The sequence below is a fragment of the Synchiropus splendidus genome, chromosome 3 (genome assembly GCF_027744825.2).
Source record: "Synchiropus splendidus isolate RoL2022-P1 chromosome 3, RoL_Sspl_1.0, whole genome shotgun sequence".
In the NCBI taxonomy this organism is placed as follows: domain Eukaryota; kingdom Metazoa; phylum Chordata; class Actinopteri; order Syngnathiformes; family Callionymidae; genus Synchiropus; species Synchiropus splendidus.
Window position 1 is genome coordinate 23,580,720 of NC_071336.1, and position 15,455 is coordinate 23,596,174.

At 44.3% G+C, this 15,455-nt stretch overlaps 2 protein-coding genes across 2 annotated transcripts; both read left to right on the forward strand.

Moving 5' to 3' along the window:
* The first annotated feature begins 506 nt into the window (after positions 1–506).
* itprid1 (ITPR interacting domain containing 1) lies at positions 507–12,008 on the forward strand. The gene is made up of 10 exons (XM_053860135.1): positions 507–562; positions 1,073–1,208; positions 2,310–2,512; positions 3,780–4,231; positions 5,010–5,070; positions 5,883–5,995; positions 6,073–9,633; positions 10,409–10,536; positions 10,882–10,993; positions 11,058–12,008. Exons 3-10 carry the CDS (start codon positions 2,314–2,316, stop codon positions 11,193–11,195), a joined length of 4,764 nt encoding a protein of 1,587 aa, XP_053716110.1. The 5' UTR covers positions 507–562; positions 1,073–1,208; positions 2,310–2,313; the 3' UTR covers positions 11,196–12,008.
* Positions 12,009–13,160: 1,152 nt separating this feature from the next.
* Positions 13,161–15,193, forward strand: ppp1r17 (protein phosphatase 1 regulatory subunit 17). The gene is made up of 3 exons (XM_053860860.1): positions 13,161–13,282; positions 13,892–14,044; positions 14,407–15,193. Exons 1-3 carry the CDS (start codon positions 13,213–13,215, stop codon positions 14,493–14,495), a joined length of 312 nt encoding a protein of 103 aa, XP_053716835.1. The 5' UTR covers positions 13,161–13,212; the 3' UTR covers positions 14,496–15,193.
* The last annotated feature ends 262 nt before the right edge of the window (positions 15,194–15,455 follow it).

Below are 15,455 nucleotides of genomic sequence, written 5' to 3' on the forward strand. Positions count from 1 at the left end.
AGTGCGCAGACTAAATAAAAGCTTCTAGTTACCCTCACAAATAAAAGAAACTGTGTTGGTAATGCCACAATCTGCGGAGCCAGACCCAAAGCCAACTCCCATGGTAACATTCGACCCACTCACTGCTAAAAAAAAAAAAAAAAAAAATATATATATATATATATATATATATATATTTTATATATATATATATATATATATGGTGTGGGGTGGATGGAAGAATGGACACGGTGATTGTGTTTTTGCCTGTGTATGATTGTATTGTAGTGTTTATCTGCAGTTATTTGTTGTCTCTAAAAATGAAAATAAAGTTAAAAAAAAAAATCAGAGACTTTGCCTTCTGGCTCAGCTCTTTTGCAAGGTAACCATTTGGACCTTTAATCAAAATACTGCTTCAAATGAGCCTTTCAATCAAAAATGTTTTCAGGTTTCCACTTTCATCCGTCGTCATCACCCCTCCTTTCATACGCAGCCTGAGTTTGCAAGGAAAATGCAAAGTGTGTGAGAGAGGCGGCAGGTTTGCGGCCGCTCCTCGTCCCTCATGGGAGAGTTCGCCTCAATAGTAAGTTACTTTATCTCTTTCTTTTGACTGTGTTTAGAAGCTCATAGTAATTCATCATTTACTGACATCAAATATTCACTTCAGCAACATTTCAGATTACTTTAATGACTTTATTTGAAAGGGGAAAACCTCTGGTACAGAAGATGATGATACTGATTTATGCACAAGCATTTATTTTTGTTAAAAATCTGACTTTATTTCATCTGAGTTATGCAACTTTCGACCTCAGCCAGGCTCACAGCTTTGCATTCAAACGACATGCAAATGTAGTTTGGAAACACAATGTTGGCTCTGGCTCCATTTGTCTCCTAGTTTTGAGAAAGAAATATTCAGAAGTGTAATTGTTAGAATATCACATACTCCACTGACATTATGTTTCTGGGATTATGTGGAACACTGCTATAGAACACGAGTAGTTACACACGGAGAAGTCGAAGCGATATGTTGCGTAACTTTTGTACCGGAGCGGAGGTGAAGTAGCAAATCACTTTGTGCTGGACTCCCTGCCAGAGTCCCGTCCGGAGAGATGCAGCTGCCAAAAAACCCAAACACTGGAGCCAATAGAGCAAAGTGAAGGAGGGACGGCTCTAACCTGACATTTCCACTCCTAAACTTGGTGAAGGCAGACACATCAGAAGAGCAGCGGGTAAGATCAACTTTATTCTTCTCATCTGTCATCTCAAATAAATTTTGTTAAATAAGAAAAAAATAAGAAAAGAAAACAGGGGCACTATTGCTGTTTTTTCCCAAGTGGAGACATGGTGCTGGGAATTATATTCACCTACAGATGTTATATTGAATTTATTTCAACTTCATCCTATTAACCCTGATTTAGCTTCGTTGCTTACAGGAGTATCTTCTCTTGTCAGCCGATCTCATTGCTGTAGGTGTAAAAAAATCAACTGAAGAGTGTAGCAGCCATGGCAGCGACACAAACTGCGCAAATAAAACAGTACAGATCATCCTGATGCAACAAAAACACATCCATTGTTCAGTAGTCTAAAAAATGTAATACAGTGAGCTGTCGAAGTCTTTCAGTGCATGTAGCTGGCAATGACAGTGTGTGTCCGTGCTGCCATCTTCAGGTGACTGTGCAGGTCAGTGATGAGATTATTTACATTTCTTCTTTAAAGAGCACTTCAAATTTACGCTTAAAAAGCATTGGGATCTACAAACAGATAAGACCAGGGAGCTATTCCGTCCAGGAGACCATGTCACTTGATGATGATGTCACGCTAGACATGGGCCACTGTGGTTGATGGAGTCCGGTGAAGGACAATTTGAATATAATTTTGAAGCAAATTATCATCAGCATTCTGAATGAAATATGTCGTCATACTTACAACTCAAATAACCAGCTTTCAAAAGCACCAGAAGTCGGGAGAGGATCCAAAAAGTGAAAAGGTTTAATCATATATTCGGTTATGATTTCACCTTGAATTGTTGAAATACATTATGGGACCAATGTAACGCACCATATATTAGAATCAGAATCAGAAAAAAATGTTCACTGAATATTTAAAAAACCCCAAATGAAATAAAAGAATAAAATAGTGTAATAAAAAGACAAAAAAGGAACGCGAAATGACTAAATTAGCTCTAGTGAAAAAGGAGGTGCTGAGCGGCTAAAGTGACTAATGAAACACTGAAGAGCAGAAACAGCATCGGTGCTTACTGTTTACAATATGTAACATACAAACACCTCATGTTGAGCTGGGGGCCACACTGACTTGTCTCTGTGCCACAGCGTCATGGATATGTCCAACCTGTGGAACGATGATCCCGAGGAGCTTCTGCTGGACCTGGGCTTCGGCTGCGACGAACCCGACCTCTCTGGTCGCATCCCGGCCCGATTCATCAACTATCAGTCTCAAGCTAAAGGCATCAACCTGCAGGTCTTCCTGGACGCGCAGAAGACTCGCGTGGACTTGGAGAACCCGGACGTCAGCAGTGAGTATCACGGACCAAGCAGCTGCACCTATAAAGCAACACATGAATGTCCAGAGCATAGAGTGCAGCCTGGGGGCCACATGTGGCCCTCATGAGCGAAATTAAAAAACACATTTCATTTTATTTTTTTTCCTCTATTTTAAAAGTATATATTTAATAGAGGCGGGATTCAATTAAAAAAATCGAATTAATTAGAGAATTTGTGATTAAATAATCTTAATGAATCGTAGTTTAATGGTACAAGAATATTTGTCACAAAGAAAATTGAAGAATTTTTCAATTTCAATGAATTTGGTATATTGCTGAATCAAATGATGAACCCATACATACATTTAAACAACAAAATATTGTTTACTTTACATCAGTTTGACAATAGCACAATAAATCACGGTGGTGGCTATAAGTTTGTATATCACCTTATTTAAACTAAAGTACTTTTAATGTCTTGAAAATATTTGTCTTTGAATGAACCTTGCCCCCCATAAGTTCAACGTTTGTTGTTGTTGTTTGTTGTTGTTATCATCCTTGCTGCGATGTGTCTTGTGCATCAGTGGACCAGGAACTTGTGCACTTAGAAAGGTTCTGTGTTGTCTGGAGAGCAAACAGTTAAATTTTATTTAATATTTGTAAGTTGACTGTATGAATATTCCTCACGCTTGAGTTGATTCTGACATGTATTTCTTGGTTTACAATTGTTGACACTGTGATGTGTGACTGTTACGTGTCAGTGATCATGAGAAAGTATAACAGGGATTATGAGGGGAAAAAAACTTTCATTTTATTTGTGTTGAAAATACATTTTCACCTTTAAATATCAGCTTGTCAATACACATTACAGAAAGGACGGTAAATGCTGTGCTGATTTGCATATTCCAAATGAGTCTGGCTCATGCTGGGATGCAGCTGGTGTCTGAGTCACTCGTTGGCCGAAAGGAGGACTAAAACCTCTCACCTGATTCTCTTCACTCAGATGTGCTTTGGTCTATTGAGTGCATGATTCATGTCAATGTTTTTAAACATTGTGGTGTGTGTTCATGTATTTCTTCCACTGCGCAGGTCTAGTACTGAATGTTCACGTCAGGGCAGGTTGGCACAGTCGGATATCTAAACTCTGCCGACTCTTTCAACATTGCAATTTTTCTTGAAAGAGGACTGTGTAAGCTAATAAATCTGAGTCTAAGAGTTTGTGAGGTCAGTCATCTTCATGCTTCCTCCTCACGTTGGCCTGAAAGTGGCGGTAATTTTTACCTTCTGTGGTGTGCTGCAGATCGCTTCAGACAGGTGGAGGTGCTCCAGCAGGTGTCGACGGCCTTCTCCTCGCTGAGGGGCTCCTCCTGTCCCGCTGATAACGTTCCTCCGGAGGCCCGCGAGAGGAAGCGCAGGATCGTAGCGCTCTTCAGACAGGCGTCCAAGAGAGCCAAGAGCCAAATCCGTGACAAAGAGTCCGACCCACTGACCGTCGAGAGCAAGGCCAGACCTGGAGTGCAGTTACCAAACACTCAGAAGACCATGGACCAGTCCGCGCTCCTCATGAATCCTGCTGATAAAAATCAGGGTCTGACTCCTCTGGTGGAAGAGGATGAGCTGGATCCACAGCCTGATGATATTCAGGGGAGGAAACCCCAATCTGAGTCTCTCTGGGACGGTCAGCAAAAGACAGGGGGCGCTTCACTGAAGAGAGGCCGGAGACTGGCCCAGGAGTCCTTTGAAATAGAAGAGGTGAGGGTCGAGGTTTGCTTCACAACAGTGCTCTCTAGCTGCCTGAAAGGAAGGCGCAAGCAAGGCTGAGCTCAAGTTGAAGTCTTTCAGCCCTTCTTCTCTTCGTGTTTGGGTGTTTCTAAAATCCATGTGCAGCACAGTTTCCTGCTGTCTAAATCAGATCCTTCTTCAGCACTTGTTCACTCTGAATCAACTCTGTTATTCATCTCGCTCACCATCGACACGTGTTATTATTTGATGATAAACATGACGTCACTCCAGAGCAGTTCTTCCGACGCTCGCTCAGAAAGTGAGGCGCTCTTCTCTTAAAACCATCGAAGCTGTCACTGCTCATTGATCTCCGTCCATTACTGAAGAGGATGATCTCACCAGCTGCCGATCCATCTTTGGCTCCCTCATCTTTACTCCTCCTCCTGCCTCCGTCTCACTGACACTCATTTATTCTAGCCATTTCCTACTAGCATCTTCTCCCCTGCCCTCACCTCCACCCCCCACCACATTTCTCCCCACCTCCTCTTTGGTCTCACATTCGAGTGTATGAATATAAGTGAAATTAAACTGCCTTTGCTGAGAAAGTCTTTGCTTTTGGACGGAAATTTGAGCTCTGTCATCTGACACTCAGAGTAGAGCGGATGTCTGCGTGTAGAGAGTGCGATAACATCTTGGATCTATGGATGTTGGAGATCACTTCCACCTTCTTTGAGCTTCTCATTAGAATGAAAACAGTCGAGCTACATATAAATGTCATTTGTCATGCGGTTGCTTTGTTTATTTCCAGATTCAGAGTTTTGATGAAGGTGGGATCTCGTGGGTCAGTTCTGGAGCAGCCGATCACATAAGTGGGTAACACATTCTGTTGTGTGTTTAAGTAGAGATTTCTTCTTCTGCATCTGTTTTTTTCCCCCATCGGGTGCCCCTTTCCCCTGCATGAGAAAAGTACCTTTTTGCCCATTTTTCTTCTTTTTTTAAATTTGCTATAAAAAAAAGTTGTTCCACACAAATTCCACCAAAATGTATTTTGCTGGGGTTTGATATTTTTAATTATTATTTAGTTGAAGTATGAGGTATCGTGAAACAATATTGCAGGGTTGATGAACCAGTGTCCTAATTTTCAGAGTCCACTAGGTGGCGCTCTTGGTTTAGACATGATGCCAGCTTTTATTGCATTTTACAGTAGACTGTGCCATCTGGTGGCCTCAGGACACTGTTTCATGAAACCTCATCAACCTCTCCATATTGCTTTTTTGATAACTATAAAAGCACAGGGACAGTGCGTTCCCCCGCCGATCGCGTGTCTGCATAAAAAGTTTAATGAGCAAAACTACTCAGTTGACCAAAGAACTGTACAGGCCCAGGGTACAATGCATTACATTTAAAACATGAACCAGCCCCTTGTGTTCTTTAGCACTGCTCTCTAACACCGTACTACAGTAACGCTCTCCCCAAGGATAAGGAATAGACACAGTGATTCATTTTTTTGCAGTGGATTCCCTTCTACTCCACTTGGAGTAGAACGACAGTTTGCCATGTCAAAAGATAAGTCTTGATATTGGAAATTTCTGAAGCAAGTCCGTGGTGATGTACAGCAGGTCTTGTGTCATCATCAGTGTTGTTATCTGGACTCTACACTCGTTTTTTTGTGTGTGCGCAGTGCGGAGAATGAAGCGCAACAGCAGCTGCCGGTCAGACAGCAGCGGTTTTCTGGAGGAACCTTTCATCCCGACTCTCTCTCAACAGCCAACACCAGGAGCTGATCTGATCAAGGTCGTCTGCCTTACGCGATGTATAATTCAGCGCCAGTGATCAATGTCTGACTGATGTCCATTGACTCTTCTCTCCAGGCCTTGTCGGGTCTGTCAGGAGGAAGTACAGAAGGCCAGAGCAGTGATGCGCCGGCCTCTAGGTCACAGAACTCGTCTGTCCCGCCTTCAGCGTCGTATTCTGTGTCTGTTCCTGAGGAAATATTCCATCCACCTGAGTCTCCATCCGTCGTCCGCTCCCCGCTACTCGTTTTTTCATGTCACACCAAGTCTGACTTCTCCAGGTCAGACTTGGACAGTTCTCTCAGTCCACCTCCTGCACCCTTGTCACCCGCCTCCTTCCCTCACCCGTCATCATTTATATCAGCAAAGGCTCCCAATTCCTCTGATGTATTTGGTCTGAAACCTTCACACCGCAGCACTGCAGCTGTAACAGATCAATCTTCATTGAGAAAAGACTTGTTGCCTCCTGCGTCGGACATCACTTTGCAGAAGAAGCCAGATCATTTCTTCTGCCCCTCATCCGGAGAGACAACTCCACACAAAGGTGACAGCCCATCATATGGATCATCTACCTTGGATGCTGGAGATGGAGGAGATAAAGATTCCCGTGTCATGAACTCTGATCTCAAAATCATGCTCTCAGGAAGTGAAAGGAAAAGCGATGATGCAACGTTCGGTAGAAAGAACGCCAGTTCTGAAACTCCTAGCTTTGATCCAAACCCCCCCTCTCAAGTCTCTCAGTCTGCTTGGTCACCAGAGCTGATCGGCACGATGTCACCACACACTGACGAGAATCTTGAAGATGAAGTTTTTCATTCTTTAACTGGCGGCGGCGTTTCTTGGACCCGGCAGTCGGAGGTGGTGGATGAAAGTTGTGCCTTTGAAAAAGAGCCTTGCCTCCAACATACTAATGCCACAGACAGCTCTGTAAAACCAGGTCCAGGAGAGGACGTTTCGACTCTCTGTCAGGAAAACTTGCATTTTGACGGTCTAGAAGTTCCAGGCGAGCAGCCACACCTGACCGATCCACATGCTGAAAGGCGTTCTGAACAGACACGTGTTTCCCAACTTAATCATGCTGATCCCGATCTTGAACTAGATGCTTCTCATCTGCTCATCAAGCATACAGAAGGTGGCAGAAACCCAAACTCCGACGTGAAGAGTGTCACACACTTGGATGAGAAGGAACGTTACTCGATCAACAGCCAAGAGGACAAGAGTGTTGTGGTACTGGAGAGGGCAAAGGGAACCGATGAGGGCAAGGCATTACCCAAACAAAAGGATCACAGCGCTCCACAGTTGAGACCTAAAAGACCAGCAGAAACGACCCACACTTCAATCAGTCATATCGAAGAAGCTCACAAGATCCATCTGGGTGAAGAGGATTTTTCTTCTACCAGTGACGCCTCACCAGGTGACCACTTGTCTGAAGTTGGGGCTGAAAGCGGTATGCAGACCTTTAGAGAAGTAAACAAGTCCTATATCCAGAAAACAGCGAAAACCTCTAAAGGGACGACAGAGGACTCACAGCGTCACAGCATTGCTCTTCAAGAACATCACGCTTTTGAGCCACCTGCGTCATTCTCGCAGAGGTGTCCTACTGTAGTTACAGGAAAACCCCTTCCTGCAACCTCCTGTGATGAGTCTTCAGGCCCTGAGAAGGCTCACATGGACAATCTTGTTCAAGATGTTTCTGCCAGGATTGATTCAGTAGGTGAGTCGTTCTCTAGCCAAAGGCCACAGGGCAATGCTGGAAAACCTTCCCAGGATTTCTACTCTACTGATGAAAAGGAGACTCTTGGGGAACATTTAGAAAACCCTCCCAAGATCCTGAAAAATCAAGGCAAGTCTGAGAGTCCACCAACCTCAGCAGCTTCTCAGGGACCTCACCAGGGTTTTAAAAGATCTGAACCCCCAATATCATCACCACAGTCAAGACTGCTAGATCCACCTCACGTTTCCATCTGCCAGTATGACCACTCACCTCCTGAAGATCTCGTGATACAACGTGACTTTCATTCATCTATCAATCCGTCAGTTATGGAGAACTCCTTCAGTCAGAGCCAAAAGTCAGATGAAAGGAGTGAGAGAGACGCTGTGCTACAGGTTTTTGATCGTTCTAGTGATGGACTGTCCAGAACATTTGGCAGCTGCAACACCACTGACCTTAATGTCAGTCCAGAGGAGGCAGGCTTGGACAAACAGGGAAGTGAGTCCCCAGTAAACAAAGGTGATGGATCACCTCGGCAGATTGAAGGACTTCCAAAGACAAGTTCCCAAAATACTAAATATGATCACATGGACTATCTGGTCCAGGTAGAGTTCCATACCACGATCGATGAGTCCTTCATGGATGGCTCGTACCAGGGAGGCCACGAGTCACAGGTGGGCGATGAAGAGGACGTTGATGTAGTGAAATGCAATTTTACTGTGGCGAACAAGGCTGAATATTTGGACAATCTAAAAGGTGTCCATCAAGAAAAGGTGGAGAAGATGGTCTTAGATAAACCAAATTCCCCAGCTTCTAATGGAGAACCTCGTCGCGTTGGACGTCCTGAATCATCCGCCCCTCAAAAGACCAGTCCAGTCACCGAGCTCAGCTCAGCGGGAGTGATCAGGAATATTCCTGAAAACCTCCCAAGCACGATACATCAAACTATCTCTGAGCACTCTCAGGATGACACCTCGGATTATCTTCGACAAGATGCTCCCCACGTGAGGAAGGCTGACACCAGCCAGGAGACCTCAGCAGAAGCTCAAACAGATGTGCAGGGTAGCGCTGAAGACAAAAGGAGAGATGACGGTTCTTCTGCCAAACTGATCTCTGAGGAGATTTACTATGAAACTGCGCATTCCATCGATGAACCAGGTCAAGAACGTGACCAAGGAGACCGTGGTTCTTCAGTTCTGGGTCTGATTGAGATCGAGACGTTAGATCAGGTGTTCGAGACGTCTGTGGATGGATCTGAGGCCGAATATGGAGACGCCGACTTCTATTTCCAGCAGCTGGATACTGAGAGGCGGGTGTACTGGGCAGAACCCATCATGGTGTCAAATTTGTCCTCTCTCTCCGGACGGTCAGACTCAGAAGAGAATACTGGTGGTGATGTGGGTTTCTTCTCCACTGATGAACCAACATCCACCCAAGATGCCTCTCTGGACACTTCCTCCTCTACTGAAAGTCCATGTTCACCCCACTTTACGAGCATCGACCCCAAACCAGGACATCATACCTCTGTCCAGATGCCTTCATCTTCATCCTCTCACATCGTCCACAGGAAAGACGTCCCCTTCGTGACAGATTCCAAACACAGGCTCCCTCCTCTCCCGCTCCCTCTGGACACGTCCACTCCGTTCCGTGCCGTCCAGTCATGGACCGACCTTAGAATCCAGCAAACCTTTCCCAGTGGACAGCTTTACTCCACCCCCAGCATGTATAGAGTTCCACTGAAGAACGTCAGAGGGGATTACCAGACTGCATCGTACTCCGTCGACAGGTTGTGTCTGGATGAGGAAGACAGGAGTGGCGGGGTTGGTGAGAAGTACTGGGAAGCCCATGGTGCCGGTCGACCCGAGCATCAGTGCAACTGCTGTGTGAGGACAGGCATCAAAGGACACGGCGGTCCGGCCGTCGCTTCTGTGAGTGCATCAGTACACTAGACACGTTGTCCAATAAACGGACGGTTGGTGGTTTGAAACCCAGAACATACATATTGACTTCAAGTGGACTTTGGCGTCCAATGTTGACCTAGAAGTCTTGCCTTTTGGGTCGCATGAAGGTGCTTTAGGCGCTTCAATTGAAAGGCAATGAATGGTTAGGTTTTGGATGAGGATACATGTAGGAGATGTATGATCTTGATATTTCGGCAACAACCCAAATCTTGTGAAAAGAGAGTAGAAACAAAGACCGTCTGCTCAGTGGATGGCTTTTCTCGATGACGCCATCCTTTCCTCACTCATGAGGTTTGAAATACACAAAAACGGAGCTGAAAGTTTGACAATCTAGCAAGAGAAGAATCTAGTTTGACTGCTGCTCTTTCAGTCTAAACATTACAAGAATAACACTCAGCCATCAACCACTCAACATGTAACACAGACAATTCATTTGTTTGTTGTTGTGTTCCCATAGCTGTTGAATCAGAAGGCCTCAGATCCTGGGGCTTCTTTACATATCAATGTCTCATGAATACGGCAGCCCTCACTATTGTTTGGGCTCCTGCTTTAAACTGAATTAATGTTTCCAGACGTCCAATATGCACAAGGATCATTCGGTTTGTTGTGGATACAGTCATAAAGGATGGTGATGGAGTGTTAGTTAATTCAGTAATGGTCGCTGGAGTCGTTCTACTGAGACCCCAAGGATCATTTTGTGTGAACCTTATCTGAAACACTACACTTCTCCTGTTCTTCTCAGTACTCTCTGGATGAGCTGGAGGAGATGATTCTGTGTCTGCAACAGTTCCGTTCTGTGCTCACCAACATGGAAGAGCAGCTGGCTGAAGACCAGGCTGCAGTCTACAAGGGTCTCACGGAGCAAGACAGGTGACTAGGGTGTAAGAAGAAGAAAAGGTTAGAGACCCAAAAGGTCAGATGGTTTGGACTCGTGGTGAGGAGTGTTGGAGATGAAGAGGAGGACTACGACCTGTGAGGTTCATGATGAAGGAGGACAGGATTTATATTCGATGACATTGAATTTAACATCAATTTTCTGACAAGAAAGTCGACTTGTTTGTCCACAAAGATAACACAACGTTGTTAACACTGAAATTAAATCTGACTTTACAATAAAAATTTAACACAGTCATTGGCATATTCATAGATATTTTTAGTTGCTTGCAATAACCTGAAGAAGCACACTGAGACTGCTGTGTGTTTTTCCATGTGCAGGCAAACCATTTCTGAAATAGAAGCTCTCAGACAGGCGGTTAAAAAGGAAGCTCGCGAGCTGGAGGCGCAGCTGAACGATTTGGTGCTGGACTACGATGACACCCTGAAGCTGGTAAGATCTGTTTAGACGTGAGAGACGCGCCGCCGTGTTGACGCGTTCCTCTGGTGGTCGACAGAAGATGCACCGGCTGCTGCACGAACAGTCCCGGCTGTGCTCTCAGCTGAGAGTGGCACCGCCTAGAGACACGCTCACCTCTGGACACGGCAAGACTCTGGACGATCCTGGATCGGTCGCCCAGGAACTCACTGAATGACTCACACAAGGACAGCTGTAGCAGAAAGACCTTCTAGTCTAGGACTTGTAACACAACCTAACAATCTAGAGATGCTGACTCAGTGAAAGACACTACTTTTCCCTCATTGGACTTAACGTAAGCACTCGGGTTTCCTCTCACAGGCTGAACTGCATGGTGGAATGGCACCAACACTTGCTCAGTCCTGGTGACAATGAGGGACTTTGAACTTTCTAGGCTGTTGATTTTAGATGCTGTTTTGGGGTTCAATGATTCCAAACAGGTCGGTGTTTACAGAGCACGCTCCTGACTGCAGAGGCCGATGGGTCGCAGAGGCCTTCAGAGGACAGGGTTGGAAGGCAACATGGTGTATAGCAGCAGAAGACTAGTGTCTCACTTGTGTGTGTGTGGTGGGTCTGATTTTGAAACAGTAGTCTTTGTTTTGATTCCGGCAACACCAAGGTGTGGATGTTGGTTCTGTGGTACACGTTTGGCTTCTTTAGCACCGTGAAAAATACACGCAAAGAGAAGCTCGAAGAGCATTGAGCTTCCTAGCTGGTGGCTTCCCTGATGAGGAGTTGGAGGCTGTGGAGTCACAGTTTGGCCTGGATTTGCCTGCAGGAGAGCTGGAGAGAGTTTTCTGGTTGAAGGTCCAGTCTGGTCCAGTTCGCCAAGGATGCTTCCTGTGCCATGCAAACACAGATAAACACAAGATGATGCATGGATGGATCGGACAAAGCCAACTGGAGGATCGCTGTAGAACATAGTGCCATGGTCATGTTTCCAAACACTTCTTCCAGCAGGACACCAAGGTCTGGAGCATGGCGACTATTCATTTCAATGTCATTTATCAACTGTTTGCTTGATATCACAGTATGAATTAAAAAAAACTCTCACTCAAAATTGAACTTTTTACTTCTTAAATTTAAGAACATAATCCACGGTGAATCCACTGGACCCAGTGCTTCAGTGAAGCCTGTCTGTCCGGACAGCGCAGCTCATTAGACTGCTATTGATATTGCTTCCAGTAGCTCTCATGCTCTGCAGAGGTGGGGGTCAAGTGGGCGTCACCAGAGGGGGTGGAAGCCCCTCCTCTGGTCTTCATAATGCAGCGTAGCCCGTGAGTCTGTCTGTCTCTGCCAGAGCTGAGGTAAGGTCACTCTCCTCCTCCTCCTCCTCCTCTTCTCTCTGTGTATTTCCTGTCGGTGTGTTTTCTCGCTTTGAATATCGGCAACAGTCATCTGGCCTCATTCATATGCTTCTATACCTTAATACTCTGCTCATGCCGGCTTGTTTCGTTTGACCTTTTGGTTATAAAATTCACTGTCACCACCTTCATTGGATCTCCTCAGTTGTGTTCTTTGCTAATGTTCCTCATGATTCACTTGTATTTGCAAAAAGAGACTTATTTATTAGCCTTTTAATTTGTGTTTGTTTTCTGCTTCTGCATAAATTTCTTCACTCCACTGGCAGTAAAACTGTTACTACTACTACTAATAATAATAATAATAATGATAAAGGTTAGCACTTTCTAGGGCACTGTTCACAAAGCAGTGGTTTGTCTCTTTGTTTGTCAATACCTTCTATAGTTTTCATCATTAACGGTTCTAGAAAGTATCTCTAGGTTAAACACACTCACATATTTGTATTTTTGTTCTTGTGAGGACCTCTCATTGCCATAACCCTTTCCCCAGCCTCCCACCCTTGACTTAACCATCCAAAACAAATTGCTAACCTGAACCAGGACTCTGGACCAAACTTAAAGCTGATTATTATGACCCAGTTATTTTGACATTTTCACCCTAAAACTCTATGTGGACAGGGCAAAATGTCCTCATAAGATGAGTGTCTTGTCAAACACAGGAATACTACTACATGTACACACACGCACACACACTGATGATGATGTATTTATCTTTTGTTAGCGCCATCAGGTCCGCTTCTGTATAACGGATATTAAACGGTGTGTGTGTGTGTGTGTATGCGTGTCGATCTGTGTGTTATGTGATCCGTGCAGAAAGCCCAGAGGGCCTCAGAGATGACGACTGACTGCATGAGGTCCACCCTGGAGCCAGAACATCGACTGACGACAAAGGAGAGCCAGCGCTGTAACTGAACCGATATTTTACACTCACTCACACTGCCATCTTTGTGGGGACATTTAATTGACTTTCATGCTTTTTCTGGCCGCTCACCCTAAACCTAAACAACAACTGGCGTGTGTAGCTAAACAAACTAACGTTTGTTTTTGCTAGTTTTGTGAGGACCTCTTGCCTATTGCCATAACCCTTTCCACAGCCTCTCATCCTTCACTTAACCATCCGAAACACATGGCTGAACTTAACCAGGAGTCTGAAGCAAACTGAAGCCCAATTATATTAAACTACTTTACTGACATTACAACCCTCTAAACCTTGTGAGGACAGGCCAAAATGTCCTCACAAAGCATAATGTCCTCACAAGAAGGTGGCTTGTCAAGACTAGGTACACATAAGTATGGCAAAACATGCCCAAGTGCACGTGTTGAATAGGAAGAATTGAAATGATGATATTGCTTTAAATACATTTATAAAATATAATAACGTCTCTGACATGAAAAGAAAAACATTCTCTTCAAAACTCATTCCCCTGTGATCAAATTAGAAAACCTAAAACGCTGAAAGAAAATGAGCTCATTGTCCAGATCCAGTGCAACAGCAGATGTAACTGTGTTACAGACCAGGAGACCCTCGGGACCCTGACGGACAGGAAGCCCAGCATGAAGCAGGAGGAGGAGGAGGAGGAGGTCTTTGAGCTGTCAGAGTCAGAACTTCTTAAGAAGCCACGCAGGAAGGACACGCCGGTCCTCTTCTCCCCTCCACATGTTCCAGGTGAGAACACACACTTCCACACTATATTCTCAGGAGGCTTCCTTGAGGTCTCCGACGCCGAAATAAAAACAGGATTTATTCAGGAAGAGAAGGAAAACCTGATGAGAAAACCTGGAGAAAAGCCTCCTCTGGGGGAAGTGTTCCTTGGTCATCTGTGAGCTTTGTTCTGTCTCCTCGTGTCTGAGCGTCTCAGTTCCTCTCTGACAGTAGATGGACAGTCGTCTTCTATCCTCTCCACATCAAACTGTGCTTGAAATGGTTCTGTGTGTGAACAGCTTGTACATGTGGGCGAGACAAAGATGGCACAGGGGCAGCATGGAAACTCAGGTGAGACGCTCAGACTGTGCTCCTCTCCTCTGCAGGCGTTCGACTGATGAAGGCGGAGAACCAGCAGGTCTATGTGGAGGACGAAGAGAGCGACTTGTCTTTGGAAAACACCTCACAGCGATGAAACTGAAATCATCAGAGAGACGTCAGCTACTCGGCTAAAGTGTGACTTAGCTCCACAGCAGGCGGGAGTCACATGACTCCATATATTGTGTGAAACCTTTCAATCTTCACAAACTCCCCAGTTCGGATTGAATGCAACTCCTTATAGATGGTTTCTTTTCTTTTAAACTCTCTTCTGCTTTTGTTTAATGAGAAATCGGACTAATATGATTTCATTACTGTGATGGTATTTAATCACCATTCATTTAAAAAATAGAAGTATTTCATGTGTTGTGTACACGTAGAAAGGATTTAATTTCATTACTTTAATGCAGAATGTCGCATCTTAACCTCATTCAGCCGAGATGATGGTTCATTTCTATTTGTCAGAACGTTCAACAAACACTTTTTCACGACATGTTCATCCCTTCTTGTTGTGCTTCTGCGACAGTGTGTCTAGTTTTAGCGATAATTTCTCCCACTTTCGTTCCTAACTTCAGTAAAAGTAGCGGTGACTGTCATTGGAATGTTTCCAGTTCTCAGCACAACAGCTGATTCGTACATGAGTCATGAGTGTCCCACTGAGTCAGTTCAGTTTGTTCTATGTAGCCGACACATATTTAAAAATGTGATTTAAAAATGATTAATGTACAAGTTAATGGTCATGTGGCTTGTTTTCTTGTCCTCTGACTTTCGTGTATTTGTACAAAATAAAAATAGCGTGACTGTAACTATTATGATTAAAGTGTGTTGTGGTAATATGAGGTAATTTATATATGAAAAATAAAATATTTGAAGTGATGAAGACAAATAAATCACATCTTTAATAATATATTTACTAACTCGACAAACAAAATGTTGACTTCTTATATTACTTACACTTTTCATATCAAAAGTCACTTTATACGACAATATTTAATGACAATATTCAAAACAACTGTAATGTGATTTTTGATGCTAATAGAAAGCATTTTCTGGAGGT